Source organism: Manacus candei, unplaced genomic scaffold (genome assembly GCF_025592945.1).
Source record: "Manacus candei isolate 608988 ecotype Guabito, Panama unplaced genomic scaffold, ASM2559294v1 h1tg000045l, whole genome shotgun sequence".
NCBI lineage: Eukaryota > Metazoa > Chordata > Aves > Passeriformes > Pipridae > Manacus > Manacus candei.
The window spans coordinates 7,721,788-7,749,777 of record NW_026138093.1 but is presented as its reverse complement, the minus strand read 5'-3'; the positions used below and the strand labels follow the sequence as shown (position 1 = coordinate 7,749,777).

Genomic DNA, 27,990 nt, shown 5'->3' with positions numbered 1-27,990 from the left:
GGGGAGCATGGAGAAGGGGAAGCCTGGACAGTGGGGACCCCTGGGATCCTTGGGACAACAAAGTGGAGAATCTGGAGAGGGGGAATATCAGGGAATGTGGCACCTGAAAGCGAGTCAGAGGAGAAGGGACCCTTGGGACCCCCAAAACTCCCAGCATCCCAGACAGGGGAGACTCTCTGTACCCCATAGGGGGGAAACCAGAGAAGGGGTAACTTCTGGGAGAGATGTTTTGGGCTAATCTTCATATTTTAGAGTATTTTTTACCTGAGTTGCAACTTTTTGCAGTTTGGGGGGGATAAAAGTCGTCTTGCTATTTCTGATGGGTTTTTTGCCTGAATCTTGGTGGTTTGGGTTTCTTTAGGCTGAATCTTAGTGTTTTGGAGGTTTTTATGGTCACAGGATGCCTGGTGAGTTCTAGAGATGGACTTGGGCAGGAGGAACCCCCAAGCCAACGCGCTCAGCCCTTGTTTTCCCCCCATCAGGATTTGTCCTTCCCAAAGCTTGGGCGGATGGAGGAGGAGGCTGCGAGGAAGAGGAAGATGCCTTGGGCCCCCCAGGCAGGTGAGGAGGAAGTCAGTGTCCCTTTGGGCGGGTGTTGTGCTGGCTCTGTCAGCCCAGCATGGCCCCGGCTGCAGGACAACCCCGCTGGCGCCGCCGTCCTGCCGGGGCCGGAGTTGGGGGGATGTCCTTGGCCTTCCCTGTGGGCCGGAGGCAAATCCCCTGCCTGTCCTTCTTGCTTCCTGCCCCAGGCCCCGAGCTGAGGACGGAGAGCCCGGAGGACAAATCCCCCCGTGAGACCCTGGTGGGAGAGGCCGTTTTGAAGGGCTCCCCGGCGCAGGAAGGCAGCGGGGAGGAAAAGGGCCGGAGATCCCCCTGCAGGAGGGGCTCCAAAGCCAGCCCAGGGTGCTCTGAGGAGGAAAGAGCCAGCCTGTGCCGGGAAGGCGGCCGGAGCTTGAGGGGGAGCTCTGAGCTGGTGGTCCCTGAGCAGCCTCCCAGCAGGGAGAAGCCTTTCAGGTGCTTGGAATGTGGGAAGAGCTTCAGGCTGAGCACCCACCTGCTCCGACACCAGCACATCCACACTGGGGAACATCCCTACCCATGTAGGGAATGTGGGAAGAGCTTCTGGAGCAACTCCATCTTGATCCAACACAAGCACATCCACACTGGGGAACGGCCCTACACGTGTGAGGAATGTGGGAAGAGCTTTGTGTACAGCAGCAGTCTCCGCAAACACCAGCACATCCACACGGGAGAACGGCCCTACAAGTGTGGGGAATGTGGGAAGAGCTTTGTGTACAGCAGCAGTCTCCGCAAACACCAGCGCATCCACTCTGGGGAACGGCCCTACAGGTGTGGGGAATGTGGGCAGAGCTTCATCCGGAGGTGCCACCTGTTTTCCCACCAGGCCATCCACACTGGGGAGCGGCCGTACAAGTGCATGGAATGCGGGAAGAGGTTTAAGACCAGTTCACATCTCCTCATGCATGAGCAGACACACACAGATGAGAGGCCCTTTCGCTGCACTGACTGCGGGAAGGGCTTCAAGCGGAACTCCAACCTGATCCAACACCAGCGCATCCACACTGGAGAACGGCCCTACAAGTGCTTGGAATGTGGGAAGAGGTTTCAGACCAGCTCAACTCTCCTCGTGCACCAGCTGACGCACACGGATGAGAGGCCCTTCCGCTGCACCGACTGCGGGAAGGGCTTCAACCAGAACGGCAACCTCCTCACCCACCGGCGCATCCACACCGGGGAGAGGCCCTACAAGTGTGGGGAGTGTGGGAAGAGCTTCACCCACAGGTCTAAATTGACCTCACACCAACGGACCCACCAGTAAAGGAAGCCCCACCAGTGCTCCACCTGCGGGAGAGCTTTGGCCGCTGCTTCCACCCCGAATGAACCCCCTGACAGTGAGGCAACCCCTGGAGTGCAGTGACTGTCAGTCCATCCCTTTCGACCACAAAGGGCCAGTCCCATTTCACAGGGGCAGCTTCTTCCAACAGAATCCTTTTTGGGGGGGTGTGGAGATTCCTGCCCTGGCTGGGGACCCTCCAAGGTCACTGCTGGAGGTTGAGAGCAGAGATCCCCCCACGAGCGCTGGTCTGGGGGAGTTCCATCCATCTCTAATTAGGAATTATTGCTTTTGTGCCAGCTTGAGTAGGATTGCTTCAACAATTGCTTTAGTGTAGAGCACTGTCCTATCTTATCCTGTACTCCTGGTAGTTTTAGTGTGTATATTGTGCAGTAAATAATTGTGATGAAGGTCTTTTGTCTGATCGTTTGTAACCCTAAATAAATTCCTTTCTCTCAATAGATCTGATTTGCCATTATTAAAACCTTGGAGACAAAAGTGGTTCAGTCACACCTCTGTAATTCCTCTAAACTGAAAGAGTTTTCATAATGCAAGGCTGAGATTGGATCCAGCAGCCCCCAGCACCCAACAGTGAGTTGGGAGCTCAGGGGGGCCACCCCCCATTGCAACTCCAGTTGAGCCCAAAGACCCTCATGGGACTGTCGAACCTGCCAGACTATCCCTCCTTTTCCACCCTTCTCCCTGTTCCTCCCACTTTCCCATTATCCCCTCAATCCCCATTTTCCCCCCCAAACAGTTTTGGGGTCCCAACCCCCACTGTTTGCCCCCTCTCCTGTGGCTACTGAAGGAGAAAATGAGGCTGCACACACAGAGTTCCATTTTGGGACTTGTCCACCCATCTTTCCAGTGTCCCCCTTTCATGGGGGTTCCTTTGGAAACAACGCCTGGGCTTTGTCTTTTAGTCCACTGGAATTCCCAGCATGGCCCCAAAGCAGTGCCCTGATCCCACACGTTCCCCTCCCCTCATGTGCTGGCTGTGTTCAGCCACCAGAGAAAAACACAGGCTGCCATGCAGAGCGTTCCAAGTGGTTTCCACTTTAGCAAACAGCACTCTCTGGATGGAAAACACCAGTCAGGGCCAAAACACTCCTTGTTGATTCGAATTAACAGACAGCAGCAGCTCCCGCCTTAACTTGTTCCCACAGAAATTCTCAGGGTTCCTTTGGTTCAAGGAATCCCCACATGCCATAACAGCCCCTTGATTCCATGAGCTTCCACAGTCTCCAAAGGTTCCTTTAGTTCCATGAGGCCCTGCAGACCCAAAATGCCCTTTGGATTCCTGGAGATTTCCCATTGTCCCAGGGTCCCTTGTGCTTCAGAAGGAGCTGCAGTGGGACAGTGGCCCCTTGGTTCTGTGAGCTCTGCAGTGTTCCAGGAATCCTTGGGTTCCAGGAGAGCCTGCAGTTTCACCAGGAGCACTTGAATGCAGGAGGTTCTGCAGGGTCACAGTGGCCCCTGGATTCTGGGAGGTTCAGAAATATCTCAGGGCTCCCTTGGTTCCAGGAGGACACACATGTCAGCAGGAACCCTTGGTTCCAGGAGGTTCGACAGTGTCCCAGAATTCCTTTGATTTCATGAGGCCCTGGATTGTCCCAATGGCCTCCTGATTCCATCAGCCCCCTCAATGTCCCAATGGTCCCTTGGTTCCATGAGTTTCTGCAGCGTCCCAGGGTTCCTTTTGTTCCATGGGGAGCTGCAGTGTCACAATGGGCCCTGAATTCCAGGAGTTTTCCCAGGGTGACAGTGCTCCCTTGATTCCATGAGATTACACAGTGTCCCAGGGTTCCTTTGGCTCCAGAAGGCCCTGCAGTGTCCCAATGGTCCTTGGTTCCATGAGGTTCCACGAGGTTCCACCATGTCCTTGCTGGAACACACACGGCTGCAATGCTGCCCCACCTGCAGAGCTGCCTCCAGCTCTGGGCTCCAGCACAGGAAGGACATGGACCTGTTGGAGCGAGTCCAGAGGGGAGCAGCAAGAGGATCAGAGGGATGGAGCAGCTCTGCTGTGAGGAAAGGCTGAGAGAATCGGGATTGTTCAGGTTGGAGAAGAGAAGGCTTTGGGGTGACCTAATTGTGTCCTTCCAGTGCCTGAAGGGAGCCAACCAGGAAGATGGAGAGAGACTTTGGACAAGGGCCTGGAGTGACAGGACAATAGGCAGTGGCTTCACGTGGATAGAGGGAAGGGTTGAAGGAGATAGTAGGAAGGGAATCTTGAATCTGAGGGTGCTGAGATGCTCTTGAAGGCCCCTCCCAAGCCAAAGCATTCCATGATTGTGGGACTGGTGGGTGAGGTGGTGGTTGGAGCCGTCTGGGGCACAGGGACCCAAAATGAGGGAGTTTTCCATTGTGGGGGAAGGAAGGAGGGGGCAGCAGAACTGACCCCTTGGACACCTGGCAGGCAGGCTTTGGCTGGAAGCTGCTGATGGGGAGCTGAGTGAAGCCCCCACAATGCAGGAGGAAATGGTCAGTGACCTGCTCTGCCAATGAGACCCCCCCAAGTGCCTGGGCCCACATGGGATGCAGCCAAGAGTCCTGAGGGAGCTGGAGAAAGAGCTGGCCAAGCCACTCTCACTCATTCTCCAGCAGTGCTGCACAACTGCACAAGTCCCAGCTGACTGGCAACAAGCAAAAGGGATGCCCATGCGCAGGAAGGGCCAAAAGGAGGATCTGGGGAACTCCTGGCCTGTCCCATTGACCTCAGGACCAGGGAAGTCCATGCAGCAGATCCTCCTCAGTGCCATCCCTTGGCAGGGGCATAACAACCAGGGGATCAGGCCCAGCCAGTGTGGGGTTGGGAAAGGCAGGTCCTGCCTGACCAACCTCATCTCCTTCTCTGACAAAGGACCCGCTCAGCAGCTGAGGGAAAGGCTGGGGATGTGTCTCTGTGGAATTCCAGAAAGCCTTTGGCACCATCTCCCCCAGCATCTCCTGCACAAACTGGCTGCTCATGGCTTGCCCTGGGGAACTGTTTGCTGGGTGACAAAGTGTCTGATGGCCCAGGGAGTGGTGGGGAATGGAAGGAAATCCAGGTGGGGCCGGTCACTAGTGGGGTCCCCAAGGGCTCAGGGTTGGGGCTGCTCCTGTTTAACATCGTTCTGGGTGACCTGGGCCAGGGGATCGAGTGCCCCCTCAGGAAAGTCATGGACAACACCACGTTGGGTGTGAGTGTGGATGTGCTGGAGGGCAGGAAGGCTCTGCAGAGGGATCTGGACAGACTGGATCAATAAGGCCAAGTGTCAGGGCCTGCCCTTGGGTCCCAACAACCCCCTGGAATGCTCCAGGCTGGGGGCAGAGGGGCTGGAGAGATGCTCAGCAGGAAGGGACATGGCAACCATCATACATTCCCATTGCTATTGTCGGTTACCATGGCAACCCTCAGCCATTCTCTTTGCTATGGTCAGTTACCATGGCAACCACCATACCATTCCCATTGCCACTGCCAGTTACCATGGCAACCATCACACATTTCTATTGCTATGGTCCGTTTCCATGGCAACCCTCATACATTCCCATTACTAAGTTCAGTTACCATGGCAACCACCATACATTTGCATCGCTATGGTCAGTTACTATGGTAACCTCTTGGTTCCTCTTGATGAGAAGCAGATGCAGATGAGCCTCCCAGTTGTCCACCAACCTGCCAGCTGTGCTCTAAAGGCCTGTGTCCCAAGGGCTGTCTTGACCAAGACCCTGCACAAACCTCTGGGACTCTTTGCATCCTGTTGTGAGGCCTTTCCAGTGAATTCCAGGGTTATCAAGCCAACTTGAATGGGATCTTTGTCTCACACCACAAAGTCAACCAAACCACTCTCTCCTCTGACCCTCACCCACAAAAGTTCACCCAATTTGTTCATCCCCTAGAGCAGCTCCACAGGTCCAAGAAGCTCCTTCCCACTGAGGACACCTCTCTCCTGCTCTTTCTCTCCTGTGTCTCCTTGGCCTTCTCTCCCAGCCCATCACAGCCCTGCAACCTGGGAACTGTCTCAGCAGGCCTGGGCTGTTATTGCCTGCAAGTGGAATGAAGAGAGACTTGGGGCTGCAGCTCCTCCTGCCTGTGCCCCACACGCAGGGCATTGGGGCCTGTCTGGCTGCAGCCCCTCAATGGGGGTACCAGGGTAAGAACAGACTTGCAGAGGGGAAAGCTGCTCTGAAAGCCCCGAGAGCTGGGGTGTGCAGAGGCTTTGCTGACAATGGCCTTGGGGGTGGACGTGCTGGGACTCAGGCCCAGGGGGAAAATCCCAGGCCTGACCCCTGAGGAGATCAGCACATGCTGCTGAAATGCTGGGGGAGAGAAGCGCCAGCAGAGGGAGGGAACAAGTGTGGACAGCCTGGGCTGATGGGATTTGGACTCGTGCCTGGCCCAGCCTTGGCTGGGCAGAGAAGGGACAGCCTTTGTGTCCCTGCAGGGCTGGGATTCACTCCCTGCCCCAAAGGCCCCCAATGTGTCTGGGAAGCCCTGGGTGGTGCCTGTCACACAACTGCTGGGAATGGGGACAGGGTTCCTGCACAGGCTCTGTGCTGTCCATGGCAGCTGCTGCACTTGTGCTGCAGAGCCCTGGCACCTCCCCTGGCACTACAGGTCCCTCTTTGCTGTTCAATCCAGGCTCAGCTGCCTGAATTAGGTTCAGCAGTGAAGGGATGTCCAGGAGACAACTGCCATTGTACTCTGAGGACATGTAGAAAATACCCTGATAAAGAACAGGAGAGAGACCTCTCTCCCTGTGCCACCTGACTCCATTTGGTCACCTGAACACCTCTAGGGGCTGCCCTGGACAGAAGGAACAGTGACAGGTTCCCCTGTCCTACATGTGGACCCCTTCTGCCACTGAAGTTGGCCAAAGCAATGTCCCAGCAGCCTCCAAGAAGATCCCACAGCTGCTGCCCTGTCCCTAGGAACTGCTCCACTGGAGCCTGCAGTTCCCAGCAGGAATCTCGGTCACCTCTGGCCCCTCAGAAGGAACCAGGGCTTTGTGTCCCAGCAGGTCACTCCTAGCTTTGGTCTTCCTTCATTGCCATGGGAGCTGGGACAAGGAGTCACCTGCAGGGGCCTGTTTTGGGCCCACTGAAGTGGGGCAGGAGGAATCCCAGCCCATGGGGGTTGTGGAGGGAGCTGAGTGTCCTTCTGGCCCCAGGTCTGCAGAGCTACAATGAGACACCTCTGTTGACTCAGCTGAGTCCCTTCCCTCAGTGCAGGTGAAGGAGATCCCTCCTGGGCACTGTCTGGGTTTCCTGTCTAATGATGGGACATGAAAAGGGGACTCTTGAACTTAACTCTGTGTCTGTTTGGAGAAATGACAATGCTGAAAGAAGTGTCTGTGCCCAGCTGAGAGAAGGCCCATCATTATTTCCTTCAGCTGTGTGCCAGCAGGTTCCCCTGGAGCCCCAGGGAGAGCTGGAGGGAGCCCAGAGGGGCAGAGAAAGGGCTGCCTGGGGCTGTTGCTGTGCTGCTGAGCTGGGCCGGGCTCCTGGCACACAGGGAGCTCCTGGCAAGCAAGAAGAGCTTCAAAGAGACAGCTCTGCTGGTGAGCAGCTCCTCTGCACAGCCCAGCAGGGCTGAGGGCACTGCCTGCAGCACCCAGGGCACAGGAGAGAAGGCAGAGAGATGAGAGGCAGCCTGGGCTGGCAGGTGACTGAGCTCTTACTTGCGGGATAAACATTCTCAGGATTTGAATGAAGAATTCTCTGGCTGTAGAAATATTAAACTTGCCTTCCTGGAGGCATCTCCTAAAGCTGGCACATCCCACAGCTTCTAGGATCTTTCAGCAGGACTCTCCCAGTTGCTGCAGTGCAGGGGAAGTGGCCACATGGCAGAGCAGGGCAGGAGCTGAAGGCAGCAAGGGCAGAGAGGAGAAGGGAGCAGGAGGTTCAAGGGATCCTGGGGTGGGAGGACAGGGCAGAGCTGCTCAGGGCAGGAACCTTGCCAGCCCTTTGCCACGCTCAGGCTCTGGCTGCAGAGCAGTGCAGGTGAGTTCCTGCAAGTGCCTCTCCCAGCTGCCAAATGGCAGCAGTGGCAGGAGCTGTCAGGATGGCTCTGCTGGATTTGCTGGGGTGCAGCAGGAGAAGCTGCTGCAGAGCAGGACTTGCTGCTGCCCCCTCAGAGGCCCAGGGCCAGAAGGTTCCCTGTGGCAGGGCTGGCTGTGGGGTGGGAAGGTGGGGGTGCAGCCAGGGGTGCCCAGGGCTGTGGGGCAGAGCAGGGTCCTGCCCCCAGGGCTCTGTGTGCTGGGGCAGGGACTCTGCTGCCTGCCAGGGTCAGCTCTCAGCCCGGCCAAGGAGCTGCCACGGGGCTGGGGGAGAAGGGTTGTGGGGAAGGAACAACTGCTGGGAGGGCAGAGCAGGGCAGAGTCCTTCTGATCTCCACAGTGTGCTGCAGGGATGAGGGCTGGTCACAGTTCCAGATCAAAGCAGGAAATTTCCCAGAAGGTGTTTGCAAGAGGCACAGACAGACAGGGGGTACCTTAAAGAGAATGAACCAGTTCTTTCAGTGTTATACTCTGGGTTGTCTGGGTGCTGACTGTGACAGAGAAATCTCTGAGCACAGGAGGAGACACTGAAACATGAACTCTGTTAGATTAGAGGGGATTGAACCTGAGAGTGTCAGACATTGAAACTGTCTTATAGACCCATCAGTGTCACTTTTTCAGCCCTGTGCCCAGGGAAGCAGCTGCTGGCAGGGACAGCTCCAGGCAGCAGAGCCCTGGGCAGGGAGTGGGGGGCAAGAGCTCCCAAAGGCCTTGGGGAGGGGGCATTCAGGCAGCTCTGGGGGCCCTTCCCTGCATCTCTGCTGGGCACTGTGTGCTGGGCCATAGAAATGAGGATTCCTGCAGTGGAAAAGAACTTTCCCAGGTGTGATGGTAGAAATAGAAAACACAGGTACAAATATTCTAAGCTCAGACTAAGCTTCTGTTCTGCAGCCCCAGCTCTTCTGATTCATTACAGTAGCGATGGAACTTTTGTATTCAGGGTGTTTTACATCTGACATTCCTTGTGTGTGTGAGAGCTTTACCAAAAAATTCCATGTCCCCCTGGAGCAGAGCAAAACTGACTGCTTGGCAGTGCATTTGGTGACATTTGACACATTGATTTCTTGTAGCAATGGAGTGGCTTTTTCACAGAGATCTGTCTTAACTGTTCCCTGTCCTTTCCTTTTTTGAACAGATCCTGTGCTAAAAAGCAGCAAATGTCCAACAGCAGCTCCCTCACCCAGTTCCTCCTCCTGGCATTCACAGACAGGCGGGAGCTGCAGCTCCTGCACTTCTGGCTCTTCCTGGCCATCTCCCTGGCTGCCCTCCTGGCCAACGGCCTCATCCTCAGCGCCGTAGCCTGTGACCACCACCTGCACACCCCCATGGGCTTCTTCCTGCTCAACCTCTCCCTCACAGACCTGGGCTGCATCTGCACCACTGTCCCCAAAGCCATGCACAATTCCCTCCAGAACAACACAACCATCTCCTACATGGGATGTGCTGCACAGGCCTTTCTGCTTGTCTTCTTTCTTGGAGCAGAGTATTTCCTCCTCACCATCATGTGCTACGACCGCTACGTTGCCATCTGCAAACCCCTGCACTACGGGACCCTCCTGGGCAGCAGAGCTTGTGCCCACATGGCAGCAGCTGCCTGGGCCACTGGCTTTCTCAATGCTCTGCTGCACACAACCAATACATTTTCCCTGCCCCTGTGCCAGGGCAATGCCCTGGGCCAGTTCTTCTGTGAAATCCCTGCCATTGTCAAGCTCTCCTGCTCACACTCAGGCTACCTCAGGGAACTTGGGCTGACTGTGGTTATTGCCTGTTTAATGTTTGGTTGTTTCATTTTCATTGTTTTCTCCTATGTGCAGATCTTCAGGGCTGTGCTGAGGATCCCCTCTCAGCAGGGACGGCACAAAGCCTTTTCCACGTGCCTCCCTCACCTGGCTGTGGTCTCCCTGTTCCTCAGCACGTTATTCTTTTCCTACCTGAAGCCTCCCTCCATCTCCTCCCCATCCCTGGATCTGGTCCTGTCAGTTCTGTACTCAGTGGTTCCTCCAGTATTGAACCCCCTCATCTACAGCCTGAGGAACCAGGAGCTCAAGGATACCCTGAGGAAACTCATAACTGGGTGTTTTTCAGAAGCAATAAACTCTCCTTCTTCTGCATGTTATTTACCTCATTAAAGGCCAATCCTGTTATGGACTTAATTAAAGGCCCACCATACCTTCTCTATTTTTTGCTTCTGATAGGAGTGTTATTTTGGGAGAATTTGTTCACATTAAAAAATCTTTATATCTATAAATATATCTATAAGGATATATATATAAATATTTTTTTATATATAAACACCATTTTCATTTCAGTGTTTGCCTTTCTAGCCTGGCCCGGAAGGTGTACAGATTGGGAAATGTACTCACTGTGTGCTCAAACCAAATAAAGAACTCTGCATTGACTTGTTTGCCTGACATCTTTCCTCTCTGACTTCTCTGCAGCTGCAGGGTCGGTGCCTCTGTGCAGAGCTGGGCCAGAAAAGAGTCCCAGCAGAGCAGCACTGCCAGGGAGCAGCAGCCCTTCTCCTCCATGGCCTCCTCTCCCTTCCCTTCCACACTGTCCTGCAGAGCCCTGTGTTGTTGGAGGCCTCAGTGCTCTGGCAGTCGGTGCCAGTCCTGCTGCAGGACTGTCCAGGGACTGCAGGCAGGGACAGCCACGGGCACTGCTGGCACAGAGCTGACCTCTGCAGCAGCACTGCCATCCTGCAGGGGCATCTCCTCAGGCCAGGGCCTGAAGGCTTCAATCTGCTTTCCACTTTGCTCTCCAGGATGTGCCCAACACAACGCCCTGCAGAGGAAAACAGCAGTGACCAGCACAAGGGGGGGAGTGCTCAGGGTGGGGGCACCCAGCAGTGCCCTGGCACAGCCAGCGCCGCTCCCAGCACTGGCCTCTCACCCCAGGCCATTGGGCTTGTTCTTCCCTCCAAGGAGGGACAGCAAATGACCAGCTCAGGAGTCCATGTTTGCACTGCATGGACAAGACATGCCCATGTGTCACGGCTTGGGGCTGGGGGGGTGGAAGGCTTAGACAAAGTTAATGGCAGAAGCCGTCTCGTTGAGCTACGAGGGGCAGAAAGGACCCCCTTGCTTTGCAAATTCCTTCTCAGAGAGGAGCCTGGGGGTGACTGGATCCAATCTCAGGCTCAGATTTTGGGTTCAATTGAAGGAATTCTAGAGGTGTGATTCAATCACTTTGTCCTGCAGGTTTTAGTGATGGCAAATCAGAAATATTTTGATAAAATGAATTTTTTATTATGACAAATGAACAGACAATTGATCAGAGAAATGAATAGATTAAATACCTTAAATTTACAGAATTATTTACTACACAGTATAAAAGCCAAAACCTCCTAGCAGTATAGTGTAAGATAAGACAGTGCAGTCTATCAAAGTCATTCTATTAAAGCAATTGGATCAAAGCCAGCAAAAAGAAACAATCCTGAAGCACAGATTGAGGTAACTCACCCCACAACGACAGGGGATAATTCTCTCTCTTTCACTTAACCCCTGGGCAGTGACCATGAAGAGCTGTCCCTGCTTCATGGCAGAAGCTCCACACACTTCAAGGAAGTCTGTGGAAGAATCTGACACATGACAGTTGGATGGGGCTTTTATAGTTATCAAGGGTTTGACTCCCAGACATATTTGCAGGCCAGGGAGCAGCTTACCTGTGAAATCCTGCTTCAAAAGCAGGATGTGTGTTTGAAGTTTCATGAAGCATTTTGGGTTTAGCAGAATTCAACATTAAAAACAGCACCTTGAGAGCAGCAGTAAGTCACTACAGAGACCTTGCATTGTTTGCATTCTCTGACCATTGTTTAGATATTATCAGAGCAGAGCATCCTACCAGAAATGGCCCCTTGATTCTACGAGGTTCCAAAAACTGTCAGGGTTCCTTTTGTTCCATGGGGCCCTGCAGTGTCCCAATGACCCCTTGATTCCAGGATGTTCCAAAACATCCCAGGGTTCCCTTGGCTCCAAGAGGCTCCCCAGTGTCCCAGCGGCCCCTGGATTCCAGCAGGCCCTGCAGTGTCCCAATGGCCACTGGGTTCCAGGAGCCACAGCGGCTGCCGCCGGCGTCTGTGCCCGGAGCCGCCGCTCCCACGGGGCTGCCACACTCACCGCCGGGGTTGCCGCTCGCGCAGCCGCCGCTCTGCCCCGGCTGCACCGGGACCCGGCACCGCCTCGGGCCTGCGCTGCCGCCTCAGCGGCCACAGGGACACAGCCATGGGGGACCTTTGCTCTGACACTGATGGGGCCTGGCTTTGTTCTGCTTGGGGCTGGGCTTTGGGAAAACTGCTGTTCATGTTCATGCTCCACTGGAACACCTCCTGAATTCCAAAGGTTTCCTAATCCAGGGGAGGGGTTTCTATGGGGTCGGAGGTGCTGCCCCTCGGGACACATTGTCAATGAACCATCCAGCTGACTGGGATGGGTGTAAGAGCTGGGGAACACAGCATAATGAGTCACCCCATGAAAACCTTGGAACATTCCCTGACTGAATCGTAACCCAAATGGAACAGTTTGGATACAATTCCCAAATATTTTGGAAACTCCAGTCATTCCTGACACCAGGATGGAAATTCAGCAGATAACTAAAGCCAGTCACCTTGTGAGCCCACAATCAGCAGGGCTGCGGGATGCCCTGGCAGTTCCCCAGCACCTCCCTCTCAGTGGGACACCTCTGGCAGCCTCTCCCAGCTCGGGAACCCTCCAGTTTGCAACACTCCAAAGACCCTCGCTGGTGCCCAGGACAATTCTGATCCCCCTCAACAAACACTCCTCCAGCTGGGACCCTTGTCTGTTGGCAAACACAAAGGCATTTGGGGGAGTGTTTCCCTGACAACAAGGAGAATTTGGGAGAGGGACCTTTCCACAGCCAGCTATTGATGTGTCCACACATCTCTGCCTGGGTGTGGGTGTGAATTGACTGTGGTGGTTCACGAAGCCTAGACATGATGATGATAAATGTTGTTATTGTGAATCTGTAATTCAGTCACTGTTAAAATTGTAGCAAATGCTATTGAACCAGTTGATAATTGTTCAATTGGTCAGTGATTAAGTGCTACTAATCTCTTTTGCCCCTTATCTTTGGATCCAAATCCTTTGTGCCCTGACCCTCTTGCATTCCCAAGGCTCTGTGTAAATCATTTTCTTTCACCCAAAAATATATATTTTTCATGACTTCCACTTTAAAATCTTCCTCCTTAGCTAAACTGCAAAACAACTCTAATTTGTTGTTGACGTCTTGAAGACAATTAAAGAAAGAAAAATAATTTGTTTTTCAGTGTTTTAATGGGTCCCACAGTGTGTTTGGAGCTGCATCAGCTGTCAGTCCAAGATGGGCCATGTCAGAACTGGTGAGGCTGGGGGGTGAGGAGCAAGGTTGATTATCCAGGGTCAGTGTGGATCCCCTGAGGAGACACTCAGCATCAAGATCACTTGGAGAACATCTCTATCACCTCTTCTCTTAACTTAAAAATAGCCATCATTGAATTAAAACAAAAAAAGTACAAATTTTGAAGACTTGTTTTGAAATTGCCTTGAAGGCAATTAAATGAAGACAAAGAGATCCTGAGGGATTTCTGCATTTTAATGAGCCCCACAGTGTGTTTGCAGCCCAGCCCATGATCCTGAGGAACTGAGAGAAGATTGAAGCAGCTGCTGAAGAAGTCAGAAGCCAAAGTGCAAGTGCCTTGAAGCATTGCTGGGCCCCACTGAGGGCAGGCACTGCCAAAGCCTCCCCAGGGACTCCTTGGAGCAGCTCCTGGGAGGCCAGGAGTGCAGGCAGACAAAGGCTCTGGGCAGGCCCCTGCAATGCTGAGCAAAGCCTGCCTTGGTTTTGTGGAGCACAAAGGCCAAGGCCTGAGCCCCAGGCCCTGGCCCAGCAGATCCTGTCCCTCCCGGCTGGCTCAGGGCTGTTTGGGGGGCACTGGGATGGGAGGGGGAGGAACAACAAAGGCCCAAAACTGGGCAACCCCTGCCAGGCTCCTGAGGGAGGGGCGAGGCAGAACCCAAGGGCAGAACCTGCCAGGCAAGTTGCTTGTGGTGGCCTGAGTGGCAGAGGCAGCTGCCAGAGGCAAGGGGACAAAGGCCTGGGTGCCTTTGGGCCTTGCAGCCCTGCCAGAGCCCTTGGCCATCTCTCCTGCAGGCTGTCCTGCCCTGGCCCTGCTGCTGCTCTGGCCTTGCAGGCTGCACACACCCCTCCTGCTTTCCCACCCCCTCCCAGCAGCATTTCTAGACCCTCCCTGATGTCTCTGCACCAGCTCTGGCTGTTCCCTGGAACACAAAGCCATGGGCTGATCCTGACTCCCTCTGGGTGACCTCTTGCACCACAAGGGTCCCCAGTGAGTGACATTTCTTTTTCCTCACCTTCAGTCTGAACCTTCAGTGCTACTCTTTGTGGAGATTTCATTCTATTTCCAATATGGAGATCCTGTCAGATCTCCTCTAGACCCTCTCCAGTTCTTCCTCATTCCTCCAGAATGGGGAACCTCACAGACAGACAGACCAGTCCAGATGTGGTGACCCCAGGGCTGAGTCCAGGGGGGTGACAACTCCCTTGTCTGGGTGCCCACACTCCCCCCAAGGCAGCCCCATGTGCAGTTGGCCTTAAATCAAGGGGCCATTCTGATTCTTTGTAATGTCACGGAATCAAGTGGAACTGTGACACTGCAGGGCCTCATGGAACCAAAGGAATGCAGGGACACTGTGGACTCTCATGGAACCCAGGGGCCCTAGTGACAGTGAAGAGTCTCATGGCACCCACTGTGCCTCCCCAGAACTCCATGTTATCAAGCAGAGCCGCTGCCTCCCCCCCGCCGCCGCACGGACTGGAGTCGCCGGCTCTGCCCCACTTGGACACCTCTGGAGTCAGCGTGTTCTTGGGCAGCGCAGCTTAGATCAGAGAGTTTCCCACATTTTGCTTTGCCCCCTCTTTTCCCCTGGTTTTCTTTTTTGTTCTTTTTTCATTCAGGAGGAAAAGGGGGAAGGGAGGCAGGTGTTTTTATCTGTTTACAAAAGCGAATTAGGGCAGGTGGAGAGAGGAGAGGCTGTTGCTTTGAACTGTTCTGTTGGTATTGCTGGTTTTGCTGCTATATTTCTTGCCAGTAAATTCTTATTTTTTTACTTATACCTTCTTGTATTTTGTCTCCCTGTAGTGGTGGGGAATAAAAGAAGAGTGAATTCATTTTATTGGAGTTCCCATCCCAATATGTATCTTTAAACCAGGACAGGTTGCTCAAGGGCTCCCTGAAATTTGACATCATTCACAACGGACTTGAAAATACATTTTGTCCCAATGTACAGAGTGATAATAAAGATGTTCTACTGTGGTGTTCAAGGGCTGGTCACTGAGGGTTTTCATCAGGAAGTTGCTGCCAAGAGGACTTTGTACCATGGATTTGATTTGTCACTCTTCATTCAGCAACTTCCCACCCACCACATCTTCCACTTCTTCAGTCCAGCTCTCACCACTCTGGCCATAAGGAGACCACAGGACACCATGTCAAGGGCCTTGATAAAGTCTGGGCACACAACATCCTCTATTCCCTCCCACAGGGGTTCTGCAATCCCTGCCTTGTCCTTCCCATGCCTGGCAATGGCTGCAGGAGGACTTGCCATATTCCCCTTCCCTGCTGAGCCTGAGCAGTCTGGAACTCTGCCACCCCTCCTTGCTGCCCTGTTTGCAGACTGCTTCCATGTCTGCCTTTGCCAAGGCCCCAGGAAGCTCTGGGATGGCTCTGGCCTTTCCAAGGGTTTGGGACAGGTCTCCCAGTGACACTGCCCAGCCTTCTCAATATCCCTGACACCAAAACCTTTTCCATAGCCCACACTTCCAGAGGAGTGCCCAGGACACAACACAGGCTGACCTGGTGGTTCTGGAGAACGGGAAGGGATTTCTTCCTCGAGGCCAACCCCTCCAATTGGATTTGAGTGCAGCTGAAAGGTTTCCTCAGCATTTTCCCCAGTGCCTCCCTGCCCTGAAGGTTTCTGGCCATCAGGCTGGAGCTGAGGGGGTTGGGCAGGTGCCTGAGGAGGGGGTAGAACAACGGCTGTGTCCAACTGTGCCAGGAGGGCTGTGCTGGGCAAGGAGGAGGAATCTGCAGAAAACAGTGGCACTGGGGAGGTGAGAGGAGCAGGTGGAGAGACCTTGTGCCTGCCCACGCTGGGCAGGAGCTGCCCCAGGATGGCAGCTCTGAAGCACTCCCAGGATGTCCCTGTGAACAGGAGGGGAAGACTGGATCTAAAAATGGAACCTGGAAAGCAGAGAGCAGGAGTGTCATGGGGACACTGCAGGAGAGTTCCAGCCCTGGAGCAAGGTGACAGAAGAAGTGACCCAGTACATGCACTGCCCTCAGAAGATCCCAAAGCATCCTGGAGATGCTGTAAGGGAGCCCAGCTCTGCTTCACAAGTTCCCAGGGCCTGTCCCTGCCTGTGCTCCAAGGGCTTCCAACCCACAGGACTGTGCTCAGAGAGCACTCAGGCCTTACAGTGAGAAAGGGGCTCAGGAGGACAGTGTGGAAGTGGCAAGAGAGCAGCTCTGGGAAGACCAAGCACTGCTGCTCCCTGGCAGTGCTGCTGGGCTGGGATTATTGCCCCCTTCCTGTTTGCAAATACACCCTGTCCTGCAGTGTGCTCTCCTTTAGGAACATCTTAGAAGAAGGGTCTTGGACAAAGAAGGCACTGCAGGGTCCTTTATTTTGTTTAAATGCTCAGAGAGCACAATTCATCATTTTTACATCTCTGGGTCAAATTCAATGGGTAGACACTAAATTAGAAGGCAGATGCATAATAATATTTCATTGCACAGAAAATTATTACAAGAAGAATGCAATGACCTGCAAGAAAAACCTGAGCAGGAAGGCTGGGCCATTAAGGAATCCCATTCTGAATGCTACACACCAGAAAACAGGCACTTTATTGCTCCTGAAAAGCATCCAGTCAGCATTTTTCTCAGGGCATCCTTGAGCTCCTGGTTCCTCAGGCTGTAGATGAAGGGGTTCAGTGCTGGAGGAACCACTGAGTACAGAACTGACACCACCAGATCCAGGGATGAGGAGGAGATGGAGGGGGGTTTCAGGTAGGCAAATGTGCCAGTGCTGACAAACAGGGAGACCACAGCCAGGTGAGGGAGGCACATGGAAAAGGCTTTGTGCCGTCCCTGCTGAGAAGGGATCCTTAGCACAGCCCTGAAGATCTGCACATAGGAGAAAACAATGAAAACAAAACAAGCAAATACTAAAGAGATGGAAAACATGAGAAGCCAGAGTTCCCTGATGTAACAGTGTGAGCAGGAGAGCTTGAGGATGTGTGGGATTTCACAGAAGAACTGGTCCAGGGCATTGCCCTGGCACAGGGGCAGGGAAAATGTACTGGCTGTGTGCAGCAGAGAATAGAGAAAGCCAGTGGCCCAGGCAGCTGCTGCCATGTGGGCACAAGCTCTGCTGCCCAGGAGGGTCCCGTAGTGCAGGGGTTTGCAGATGGCAACGTAGCGGTCGTAGCACATGATGGTGAGGAGGGAAAACTCTGCTGACATGAAGAAATAAAAGAAAAAGGCCTGTGCAGCACATCCCATGTAGGAGATGGTTGTGTTGTTCTGGAGGGAATTGTGCATGGCTTTGGGGACAGTGGTGCAGATGCAGCCCAGGTCTGTGAGGGAGAGGTTGAGCAGGAAGAAGCCCATGGGGGTGTGCAGGTGGTGGTCACAGGCTACGGCGCTGAGGATGAGGCCGTTGGCCAGGAGGGCAGCCAGGGAGATGGCCAGGAAGAGCCAGAAGTGCAGGAGCTGCAGCTCCCGCCTGTCTGCGAATGCCAGGAGGAGGAACTGGGCCATGGAGCTGCTGTTGGACATTTGCTGCTTCTTAGCACAGGGTCTGTTCAAAAAAGGAAAGGACAGGGAACGGTTCAGACAGACCTCTGTGAAAAAGCAACTCCATTTCTAAAAGAAATCAATGTGTCAAATGTCACCAAATTCACTGCCAAGGAGTCAGTTTTGCTCTGTTCCAGGAGGAAATGGAATTTTTTGGGAAAGCTCTCACACACACAAGGAATGTCAGATGTAAGAGACCTTGAATACAAAAGTTCCATCTCTACACCCATGACTCAGAAGAGCTGGGGCTGCAGAGCAGAAGCTTAGTCTGTAGTTAGAATAATTGTACCTGTGTTTTCTATTTTTACCATCACACCTGGGGAAGGTTCTTTTCCACTGCAGGAATCCTCATTTCTATGGCCCAGCACACAGTGCCCAGCAGAGCTGCAGGGAAGGGCCCCCAGAGCTGCCTGAACACCCCCTCCCCCAGGCCTTGGGGGCACTTGCCCCCCACTCCCTGCCCAGGGCTCTGCTGCCTGGAGCTGTCCCTGCCAGCAGCTGCTTCCCTGGGCCCAGGGCTGGGCCCTGCCAGTGCTGCCAGAGCCCATCCCAGCCCTGGGGGCTCAGCTCTGCCCTGCAGAGCCCTCCCAGCAGCACAGGGCACTGCCCAGGGGCATCTCTGGCTGGGCAGGCTCTGATGGCAATGTTAGAGCAACACTGAAAAGGCTGGAAAAGTGACACTGGTGCTTTCTATATGACAGTTTTGATGTCTGACACTCTTGGGTTCAATCCTCTCTAATCTAACAGAGTTCAAGTTCAAGTGATTCCTCCTATGCTCAGAGATTGATTTCTCTGTTGCAGTCAGCACCCAGACAACCCAGAGTATAACACTGAAAGAACTGGTTCATTCTCTTTAGGGTATCCCCTGTCTGTCTGTGCATCTTGCAAACACCTTCTGGGAAATTTCCTGCTTTGATCTGGAGCTGTGACCAGCCCCCATCCCTGCAGCCCACTTTGGAGATCAGAAGGACTCTGCCCTGCTCAGCCCTCCCAGCAGTTGTTCCTTCCCCACAGCCCTTCTCCCCCAGCCCCGTGGCAGCTCCTTGGCCGGGCTGAGAGCTGACCCTGGCAGGCAGCAGAGTCCCTGCCCCAGCACACAGAGCCCTGGGGGCAGGACCCTGCTCTGCCCCACAGCCCTGGGCACCCCTGGCTGCACCCCCACCTTCCCACCCCACAGCCAGCCCTGGCACAGGGAACCTTCTGGCCCTGGGCCTCTGATGGGGCAGCAGCAAGTCCTGCTCTGCAGCAGCTTCTCCTGCTGCACCCCAGCAAATCCAGCAGAGCCATCCTGACACCTCCTGCCACTGCTGCCATTTGGCAGCTGGGAGAGGCACTTGCAGGAACTCACCTGCACTGCTCTGCAACCAGAGCCTGAGCGTGGCAAAGGGCTGGCAAGGTTCCTGCCCTGAGCAGCTCTGCCCTGTCCTCCCAGCCCAGGATCCCTTGAACCTCCTGCTCCCTTCTCCTCTCTGCCCTTGCTGCCTGCAGCTCCTGCCCTGCTCTGCCATATGGCCACTTCCCCTGCACTGCAGCAACTGGGAGAGTCCTGCTGAAAGATCCTAGAAGCTGTGGGATGTGCCAGCTTTAGGAGATGCCTCCAGGAAGGCAAGTTGAACTTTCCTACAGGCAGAGAATTCTTCCTTCAAATCCTGGGAAGGTTTCTCCTGTAGTGAGAGCTCAGTCACCTCCCAGCCCAGGCTGCCTCTCATCTCTCTGCCTTCTCTCCTGTGCCCTGGGTGCTGCAGGCAGTGCCCTCAGCCCTGCTGGGCTGTGCAGAGGAGCTGCTCACCAGCAGAGCTGTTTCTTTGAAGCTCTTGGTTGCCAGGAGCTCCCTGTGTGCCAGGAGCCTGGCCCAGCTCAGCAGCACAGCAACAGCCCCAGGCAGCCCTTTCTCTGCCCCTCTGGGCTCCCTCCAGCTGTCCCTGGGGCTCCAGGGGAACCTGCTGGCACACAGCTGAAGGAAATAATGATGTACCTTCTCTCAGCTGGGCACAGACACTTCTTTCAGCAGGGTCATTTCTCCAAACAGACACAGAGTTAAGTCCAAGAGTCCCCTTTTCATGTCCCATCATTAGACAGGAAACCCAGACAGTGCCCAGGAGGGATCTCCTTCACCTGCACTGAGGGAAGGGACTCAGCTGAGTCAACAGAGGTGTCTCCTTGTGGCTCTGCAGACCTGGGGCCAGAAGGACACTCAGCTCCCTCCACAACCCCCATGGGCTGGGATTCCTCCTGCCCCACTTCAGTGGGCAAAAAACAGGCCCCTGCAGGTGACTCCTTGTCCCAGCTCCCATGGGAATGAATGGAGACCAAAGCCAGGAGTGACCTGCTGGGACACAAAGCCCTGGTTCCTCCTGAGGGGCCAGAGATGACCGAGATTCCTGCTGGGAACTGCAGGCTGCAATGGAGCAGTTCCTAGGGACAGGGCAGCAGCTGTGGGATCTTCTTGGAGGCTGCTGGGACATTGCTTTGGCCAACTTCAGTGGCAGAAGGGGCCCACATGTAAGACACTGTCACTGTTCCTTCTGTCCAGGGCAGCCCCTAGAGGTGTTCAGGTGACCAAGTGGAGTCAGGTGGCACAGGGAGGGAGGTCTCTCTCCTGTTCTTTATCAAGGTATTTTCTACATGTCCTCAGAGTACAATGGCAGTTGTCTCCTGGACATCCCTTCACTGCTGAACCTAATTGAGGGCAGCAGAGCCTGGATTGAACAGCCAAAGAAGGGCCTGTAGTGCCAGGGGAGGTGCCAGGGCTCTGCAGCACAAGTGCAGCAGCTGCCATGGACAGCACAGGGCCTGTGCAGGAACCCCCTCCCCATTCCCAGCAGTTGTGGGACAGGCACCACCCAGGGTTTCTCAGACACATTGGGGGCCTTTGGGGCAGGGAGTGAATCCCAGCCCTGCAGGAACACAAAGGCTGTCCCTTCTCTGCCCAGCCAAGGCCGGGCCAGGCACGAGTCCAAAGCACATCAGCCCAGGCTGTCCACACTTGTTTTCTCCCTCTGCTGGCTCTTCTCTCCCCCAGCATTTCAGCAGCATGTGCTGATCTCCTCAGGGATCAGGCCTGGGATTTTCCCCCTGGGCCTGAGTCCCAGCACATCCACCCCCAAGGCCATTGTCAGCAAAGCCTCTGCCCACCCCAGCTCTCGGGGCTTTCAGAGCAGCTTTCCCCACTGCAGGTCTGTTCTTACCCCGGTGCCCCACTGAGGGGCTGCAGCCAGACAGGCCCCAATGCCCTGCGTGTGGGGCACAGGCAGGAGGAGCTGCAGCCCCAAGTCTCTCTTCATTCCACTTGCAGGCAAAAACAGCCCAGGCCTGCTGAGACAGTTCCCAGGTTGCAGGGCTGTGATGGGCTGGGAGAGAAGGCCAAGGAGACACAGGAGAGAAAGAGCAGGAGAGAGGTGTCCTCAGCGGGAAGGAGCTTCTTGGACCTTTGCAGCTGCTCTAGGGGATGAACAACTTGGGTGAACTTTGGTGGGTGAGGGTCAGAGGAGAGAGTGGTTTGGTTGACCTTGTGGAGTGAGACAAAGATCCCATTCAAGTTGGCTTTGATAACCCTGTAATTGACTGGAAAGGCCCCATGACAGGATGCAAAGAGTCCCAGAGGTTTGTGCAGAGTCTTGGTGAAGACACCCCTTGGGCCACAGGCCTTTAGAGCACAGCTGGCAGGTTGGTGGACAACAGGGAGGCTCATTTGCATCTGCTTCTCTCCAAGAGGAACCAAGAGGTTACCATAGTAACTGACTGTAGCTATGGAAATGTATGCTGGTTGCCATGGTAACTGACTATAGCAATAAGAATGCATTATGGTTGCCATGGTAACCGACCATAGGAACAGGAATGTATGCTGGTTACCATGATAACTGCCCATAGCAATGGAAATGTCTGATGGTTGCCATGGTAACTGACTGTATCAATGGAAATGTATGCTGGTTTCCATGGTAACCGACCATAGCAATGGGAATGTGTGATGGTTGCCATGGTACCTGACCATGGGAACAGCAATGTATGATGGCTGCCACAGTATTTGACTGTACCAGTGAGAGGTATGATGGTTCCCATGGTAACTGATAGTTGCAATGAGAATGTATGATGGTTGCCATGGTAACCGACAGTACCAGTGGGAAGTATGATGGCTCCTGTGGTAAATGACCATAGCAACGGGAATGTATGCCAGTTTCCATGGTAACTGACTGTAGCAATGGGAATGTATGCTGGTTGCCATGGCAACCGACCATAGCAGTAAGAATGCATGAAGGTTACCATGGTAACTGACTGTAGCAACTGAAATGTGTGATGGTTGCCATGGTAACTGACTGTAGAACAAAAAAAGTATGCTCGTTGCCATGGTAACTGACCATAGCAATAAGACTGTATGACGATTGCCATGGAAACTAGGTGTAGCAATGGGAATGTATGATGGTTGCCATGGTAACCAACTGTACCAGTGGGAAGTATGATGGTTCCTCTGGTAAGTGACCGTAGCAATGGAAATGTATGCTGGTTGCCATGGTAACCAACCATAGCAATAAGAATGTATGATGGTTGCCACGGTAAGTGACCCTAGCAACTGGAATGTCTGATGGTTGCCATGGTAACAGACCAAAGCAATGGAAATGTTTGATGGTTATCATGGTAACTGACTGTAGCAAGGGGAATGTGTGATAGTTGCCATGGTAACCAACCATGACCTAAAGAATGTATGATGGTTGCCATGGTAACTGACCCTAGCAAGTGGAATGTATGATGGTTGCCATGGTAACTGAGCATAGCAATGGGAATGTATGCTGGTTGCCATGGTAACTGACCGTAACAATGGAAATGTGTCATGGTTGCCATGATAAACTGACTGTAGCAACTGGAAGTATGATGGTTGCCATGGTAACTGACTGTAGCAATGGGAATGTGTGTTAGTTGCCATGGTAAATGACTATAGTAACGTGACTGTATGATGGTTGCCATGGTAACCTACTGTAGCAATGGGAATGTATGGTAGTTGCCATGGTAACTGACCGTAGGAATGAGGATGTATGCTGGTTGCCATAGTAACTGATGATAGCAATGGGAGTGTATGATGGTTACCACGGTAACCAAGCATACCAGTGGGAATGTATGATCATTGCCACGGTAACTGACTGTAACAATGGGAATGTATGATGGTTACCATGGTAACTGATTGTAGCAGTGGACCGTATTATGGTTGCAATGGTAACTCACCACAGCAATGGGGATGTGTGATGGTTGCCATAGTAACCGACCATAGCAATGGGAATGTGTGATGGTTGCCATGGTAACTGACGGTAGCAAAAGGAATGTATGATGGTTGCCGTGGTAACTGACTGTACCAATGGCATTGTATGATGGTTGCCGTGGTAACTGACCATGGCAATGAGAATGTATGCTGGTTGCCATGGTAACCAAGCATACCAGTGGGAATGTATGATTGTTGCCATGGTAACTGACTGTAGCAATGGGAATGTGTGATGGTTGCCATGGTAACTGACCTTAGCAATGGGAATGTATGGCAGTTGCTGTGGTAACTGACCGTGGCAATGAGAACATATGCTGTTTGCCATGGTGACTGACCATAACAGTGGGAATGTATTATGGTTGCCATGGTCACTGACCGTATCAATGCGACTGTATGATGGTTGCCATGGTAACTCACAGTAGCAATGGGAATGTGTGATGGTTGCCATGGTAACTGAGCATAGCAATTGGAATGTACGCTGGTTGCCACAGTCAATGACTGTAGCAATGGGAATGTATTATGGTTGCCATGGTAACTGACTGTGGCAATGGGAATGTATTCTATTTGCCATGGTAACTGACCATAGCAATGGGAATGCATGCTGGTTGTCATGGCAACTGTGATTTCCTTAGACTATGAGCACGATATTTTCATCTCCACAAACATCTGTGAGAGCCCAGAGATCTCCCAAGATGGGGTTTAAACGTCTCAAGCACATGAGCACTAGAGAGGGGCTAAGGAGCTGCGGCCTCAATGGTGTGGAGACTGAGGACAGTACAGGACAGCCCTCAGGGGGCTTGAAGGGAGGATTTAGAGATGGTGGATCCTTTTGATATAGCAGAAAAGAGCATGAGAAAAAAAGAATTAATGCCAAGTGCAGCTGGGGAGGTCCCGAGTGGACATGAGGAAAAAGGAATTTCACACCATGGAAAATGCTGTGCTGCAACAAATCACCCAGGAGGAGTCTGGATGAACCCAAGGCTTTGCATGTGCAGGAAGAGCCAGGGAGGACGCAGAGATGTCAGTGCAGGAAGGTGCCAGCCAGGTGGGGCAGCCGGGGGGATGACGACAGCCTGCAGGGAAAGGGGCAGGGCGTGGACACCGTAGGACAGCCTGGGCTGGAGAGGAGACAGGCATGGGGAGAAGCTGAAAGGCCCTGACACAGCCACCTTCTGCAGGCCTTTGGCCAGGGCTGCTGTCTGTGCCCCTGATGCCAGGAGGAGGGGAGTGGCCCTTGCAGCCCTGGGGCCTCATGGCCTCCTTGTCCCTGCTCAGCAGCCTGGCAGGTGCCACCCCATGGGCCTGCCCTTGGCATTGCACATCCCACATCCCAGTGCCCCAGGAAGAGCCCGGAGGAATGAGGCAGGGACAGGATCTGCCTTCCCAGGGGCTGGGGGTCAGGCCTTGGCCCGTCGGATTAAGGAAAGAAGTCAATGTTTATTCAGCATCAGAGTCACCTTTCCCTTGCTTGTCCATCCTTGTCATCACTGTCTGCAGTTTTCTGCTCTAACTGGAACCTGGGGACACCTTCTCAGTTGTGGCCCTCAGTGAGACTCATTAGCAATACAAGAAACTTCAGTGTTTCAATCTCACTTTGACTTCTTGGAAAGTTGTTTGAACTTCCTCTCAGAGACTGAGTCTCATGTAAACAACACCAAACCCCCCTGAGGGTCATGAAATGCCTGGGGCTGTTGCTGTGCTGCTGAGCTGGGCCGGGCTCCTGGCACACAGGGAGCTCCTGGCAAGCAAGAAGAGCTTCAAAGAGACAGCTCTGCTGGTGAGCAGCTCCTCTGCACAGCCCAGCAGGGCTGAGGGCACTGCCTGCAGCACCAAGGGCAGGGGAGTGAGACAGAGAGAAGTTAAAGGCTGTCAGACGTAGAATGATGCTGAGACCTCACTGGGGGAGAATTTTTAACAGATCTTGGCACAGGAAGTCTGTTCATGCAGGGCAATGGGACTGCAGCTTTTGGAGGCATCTGGGAAAGCTGGCACTGCCCACCAACTACAGATTCTGTAAGTGCAACTCTGAGAGTATCTGGAGTGCAGAGGAGGAGGACATGCTCAGAGCTTCAACTCCCTCTCAGAATATTTCCAAGACAAAGATTTTTATAAGGTTAAAGAAATTTCCTGAGATTGTGTTTTCAGTTTCCAACTCTTGAGGAATGGGAGGAATAATTAAGAAAGTAATAATTTTGACAAGTCCCTGAGACATCTGAACTGAGAGTGCTCAGTAGGTCTATCTGAGCTTCCTAATGTGCTTTCAGCCACTGCTCTGCCTGTGGGCAGCTAACGTCGCGACGGAAAGCTCTAGACACCTCAATATGAGAATCCAGGAACTTCGTTTATTGTAGATTGACAGTAGCTTAATATACACTCTATAATAGGTTCATGAATATTACAGAAATCAGGCTCATTATTGGTGCCCGGTTAGGTGGTGATATCATCTTAACTGCTTCCCATTGTTTACACAGGCGGCTCGTTAAGTGCCTTTGTTTTGGTAATGCCTAGCTCTGTTTCCCAGCTCAATTTAGGATACCCAAGGACACTGCCGCTTTCTCATGGCCCTGCTATCTCAGACTTTCTCATGGGCCTAGTCAGACTGCGTCTTATACTTTAGCAGCTCATCCATAGCCTTAGCCATGTTCATATGTCCTCGCATTTCTAACCAATCCACTACAATTTCCCCCGTTTTTATTTCGTGCCAACAATACTTTCTTTGTCGTAGTATTTAGACGTCTAGTAATACAAGAAAAGGCAACACGAGCTATTACTAAGATTACAATAACTGTCAATATCCATTGTATAACTTAGAGCCCATTCAGAATAAGGAATCACTATGGTTCAACAGAATCACGTTACACATCTCTAAAATCTTGACACCGGCAGAAAGTATTTTTAAGTTTACACATTCACACATTCATGTAGCTTTTTTCTTTCACACAACATTCAGGTGGCCACCTCAGACACACTCCTCAATCACACACACATTTTCAAGTGGTCATTGGCTGTGCACTTCTTGTCAGTTTCATAATTCAAAGGAAATTTATGGCATAGCCGCCATCAGCAATCTGCAAATCCTGCATAACTCTCCATGTAAAAGACAAATACAGTAAGAAAGAACAGAATATTATCTTGGAAATCTTCAACGCTTCTTATAGAGCAATGATATTTTATCATAAAGGCAATAAAGCTACTTTTGCAGGGGGAAGACTATATCCCCTTCTGTCTCATCGTTCCGTCTCCAAATCTTCTACCTGCACCCTGCCCCTGGGGGAAACAGCCAAATTTCATGTAAGAGAAGCAAAATGGCAAACTATAGGAAATTCTTAACAACCTTCTGCAATATGCAAAAGCTAAGCACGGATGTCGCGTTATTTCTAATCTTACTTCAAAGGATTTTTCGTCAGTCTCCCTTTCTGTTTTTGAAGAAAACATTTGAAAATGCCATGAGCACACTGCATGCTTAACACCTATTGCTGTAAAAACAATGCAATCTTATTTGATTTATAAGTTGGGATATTGTTAGTTTTAAGTTGTTTTTTCTCTTTTCCCTTTTTTCCGTGTTTTACCGTCTTTGCCTCCCCCCACGCTCCTCATTGCCGAAGGACGAAGGAGGGGAAGGAGGGGCTGGGCTCACCCAGAGAGATCAGCAGAAGGAACTTAATCACAGGGTCTGCTTAAGAAAAGACAAAAACATAGGAGAGGGAGAGAACAGCTGCAAACAGGCACGTTTCAGAGAAGGGGTGATTGGTGTAACGGGGAAAAAGAGAAACAGCTTTCCCCCTCCCCCGACTGCACCCCCCAATGTTTTTGCTACCGTCATTAACTCTAGGAAGAGGAGCAGCACCAGGGAAAAACCACTCGCTGCAAAGAAGGGAAGGGGAACGCACACCCCCCGGGACCATGGCTGTCAGCAGTGCGGGGGACACAGAGCCCCCCCGCCGCCCGCCGCGCCCGGGGCCGCCGGCGTGCACGCGCGCGGGCGCACCGCTCCGAGCCGGGGACACGCAGGCGGCGCGACCACCGCTACTGCCCTGCTGCCCGGCGCAAGCACCCAGCGCCATGAACGCAGCCACAAATGTGCAGCGCAGTCCCGCTGCACAGTTCAGATGAAAAGCTGGAAGTGTCTTAAGGTGGAACTCAGTCATAGTGTTCGTAAAGTTCATCTCTGGTCCATCAGCAGTACTTTCACGCCGCAGCTGTCGTCTCCGATCGTCCTGGATATGCACTGCCGAGACGCTGGCACCGCGTTCATGTTGGCGGGGCCGCTCCGTTGTTTCCGGCCCCGTTCCGTGATCTCTGGTCCCGCTCCGGCTCCCTTCAACTCCGCTCGACTCCCTTTTTACACGATTTCTCCGTATGATGGTATCCAGTAGCATCCTAATGTCCTCAGACTGTGCTTTAATGCCTTTGACTGTTCCAGATAACAATCGCCAAATTGTAAGGAGGGAAGCAGCAACTTTTTCTCCCTTACAGGCAGCAGTAAAGAGTTTATCACTAAGTTCTTTCCAAGTAGAGATAGTAAAGGCAGTTACAGTGTTCGCTTCATATCCCTGGCCCTTACATGAAAGCAGCATCTGCCGCAAAGCCAGTTCGTCTTAACTCCCCGCTTTCCCAGAAAGCATTGGAGCAATGATAGTGCCGCCTGTCCCTCTATTACCTAAAAAAACGTGTTACCACGCTTTGTGCAGCCCTTACCACGAGACTTTGCGGCTTTGTCGGCGGGCCTCCTTCTTCAGGAGTCGTCCCGGGCGCCGGGCCCTGGAAGCACGGAACTTAACTCTTTCGCCGTCCGAAATCCCCGAAAGGGAGGCGTCCGGCGGCGGCAAGTTGAGCTCTTTTTCGTCCAGCCCTTTCGCCTTCTTGTGCTGCACGGCAAGACCGACAAAAACTCCTACGTCCGACCACGGCTGCGAGAACCCGACTTGGCTCTCGGGAGTCCGACTTGACTCCAACCCAGGAGATCCGACTTGACCTC

The 27,990-nt window shown here is 53.1% G+C and overlaps 2 protein-coding genes across 2 annotated transcripts in view; one reads left to right on the top strand and one right to left on the bottom strand.

The window, feature by feature from the left end:
- Positions 1-1,843, top strand: part of LOC127474849 (zinc finger protein 501-like) — a 51,433-nt gene extending 49,590 nt beyond the window's left edge. The window contains exon 2 of the mRNA XM_051796159.1: positions 750-1,843. Within this exon, the coding sequence (XP_051652119.1) occupies positions 750-1,840 (1,091 nt within the window). The 3' untranslated portion in view covers positions 1,841-1,843. The remainder of the gene's footprint in view (positions 1-749) is intronic.
- The window catches only part of LOC127474810 (uncharacterized), a 1,039,526-nt gene that overhangs the window by 416,413 nt on the left and 595,123 nt on the right, over positions 1-27,990 (bottom strand).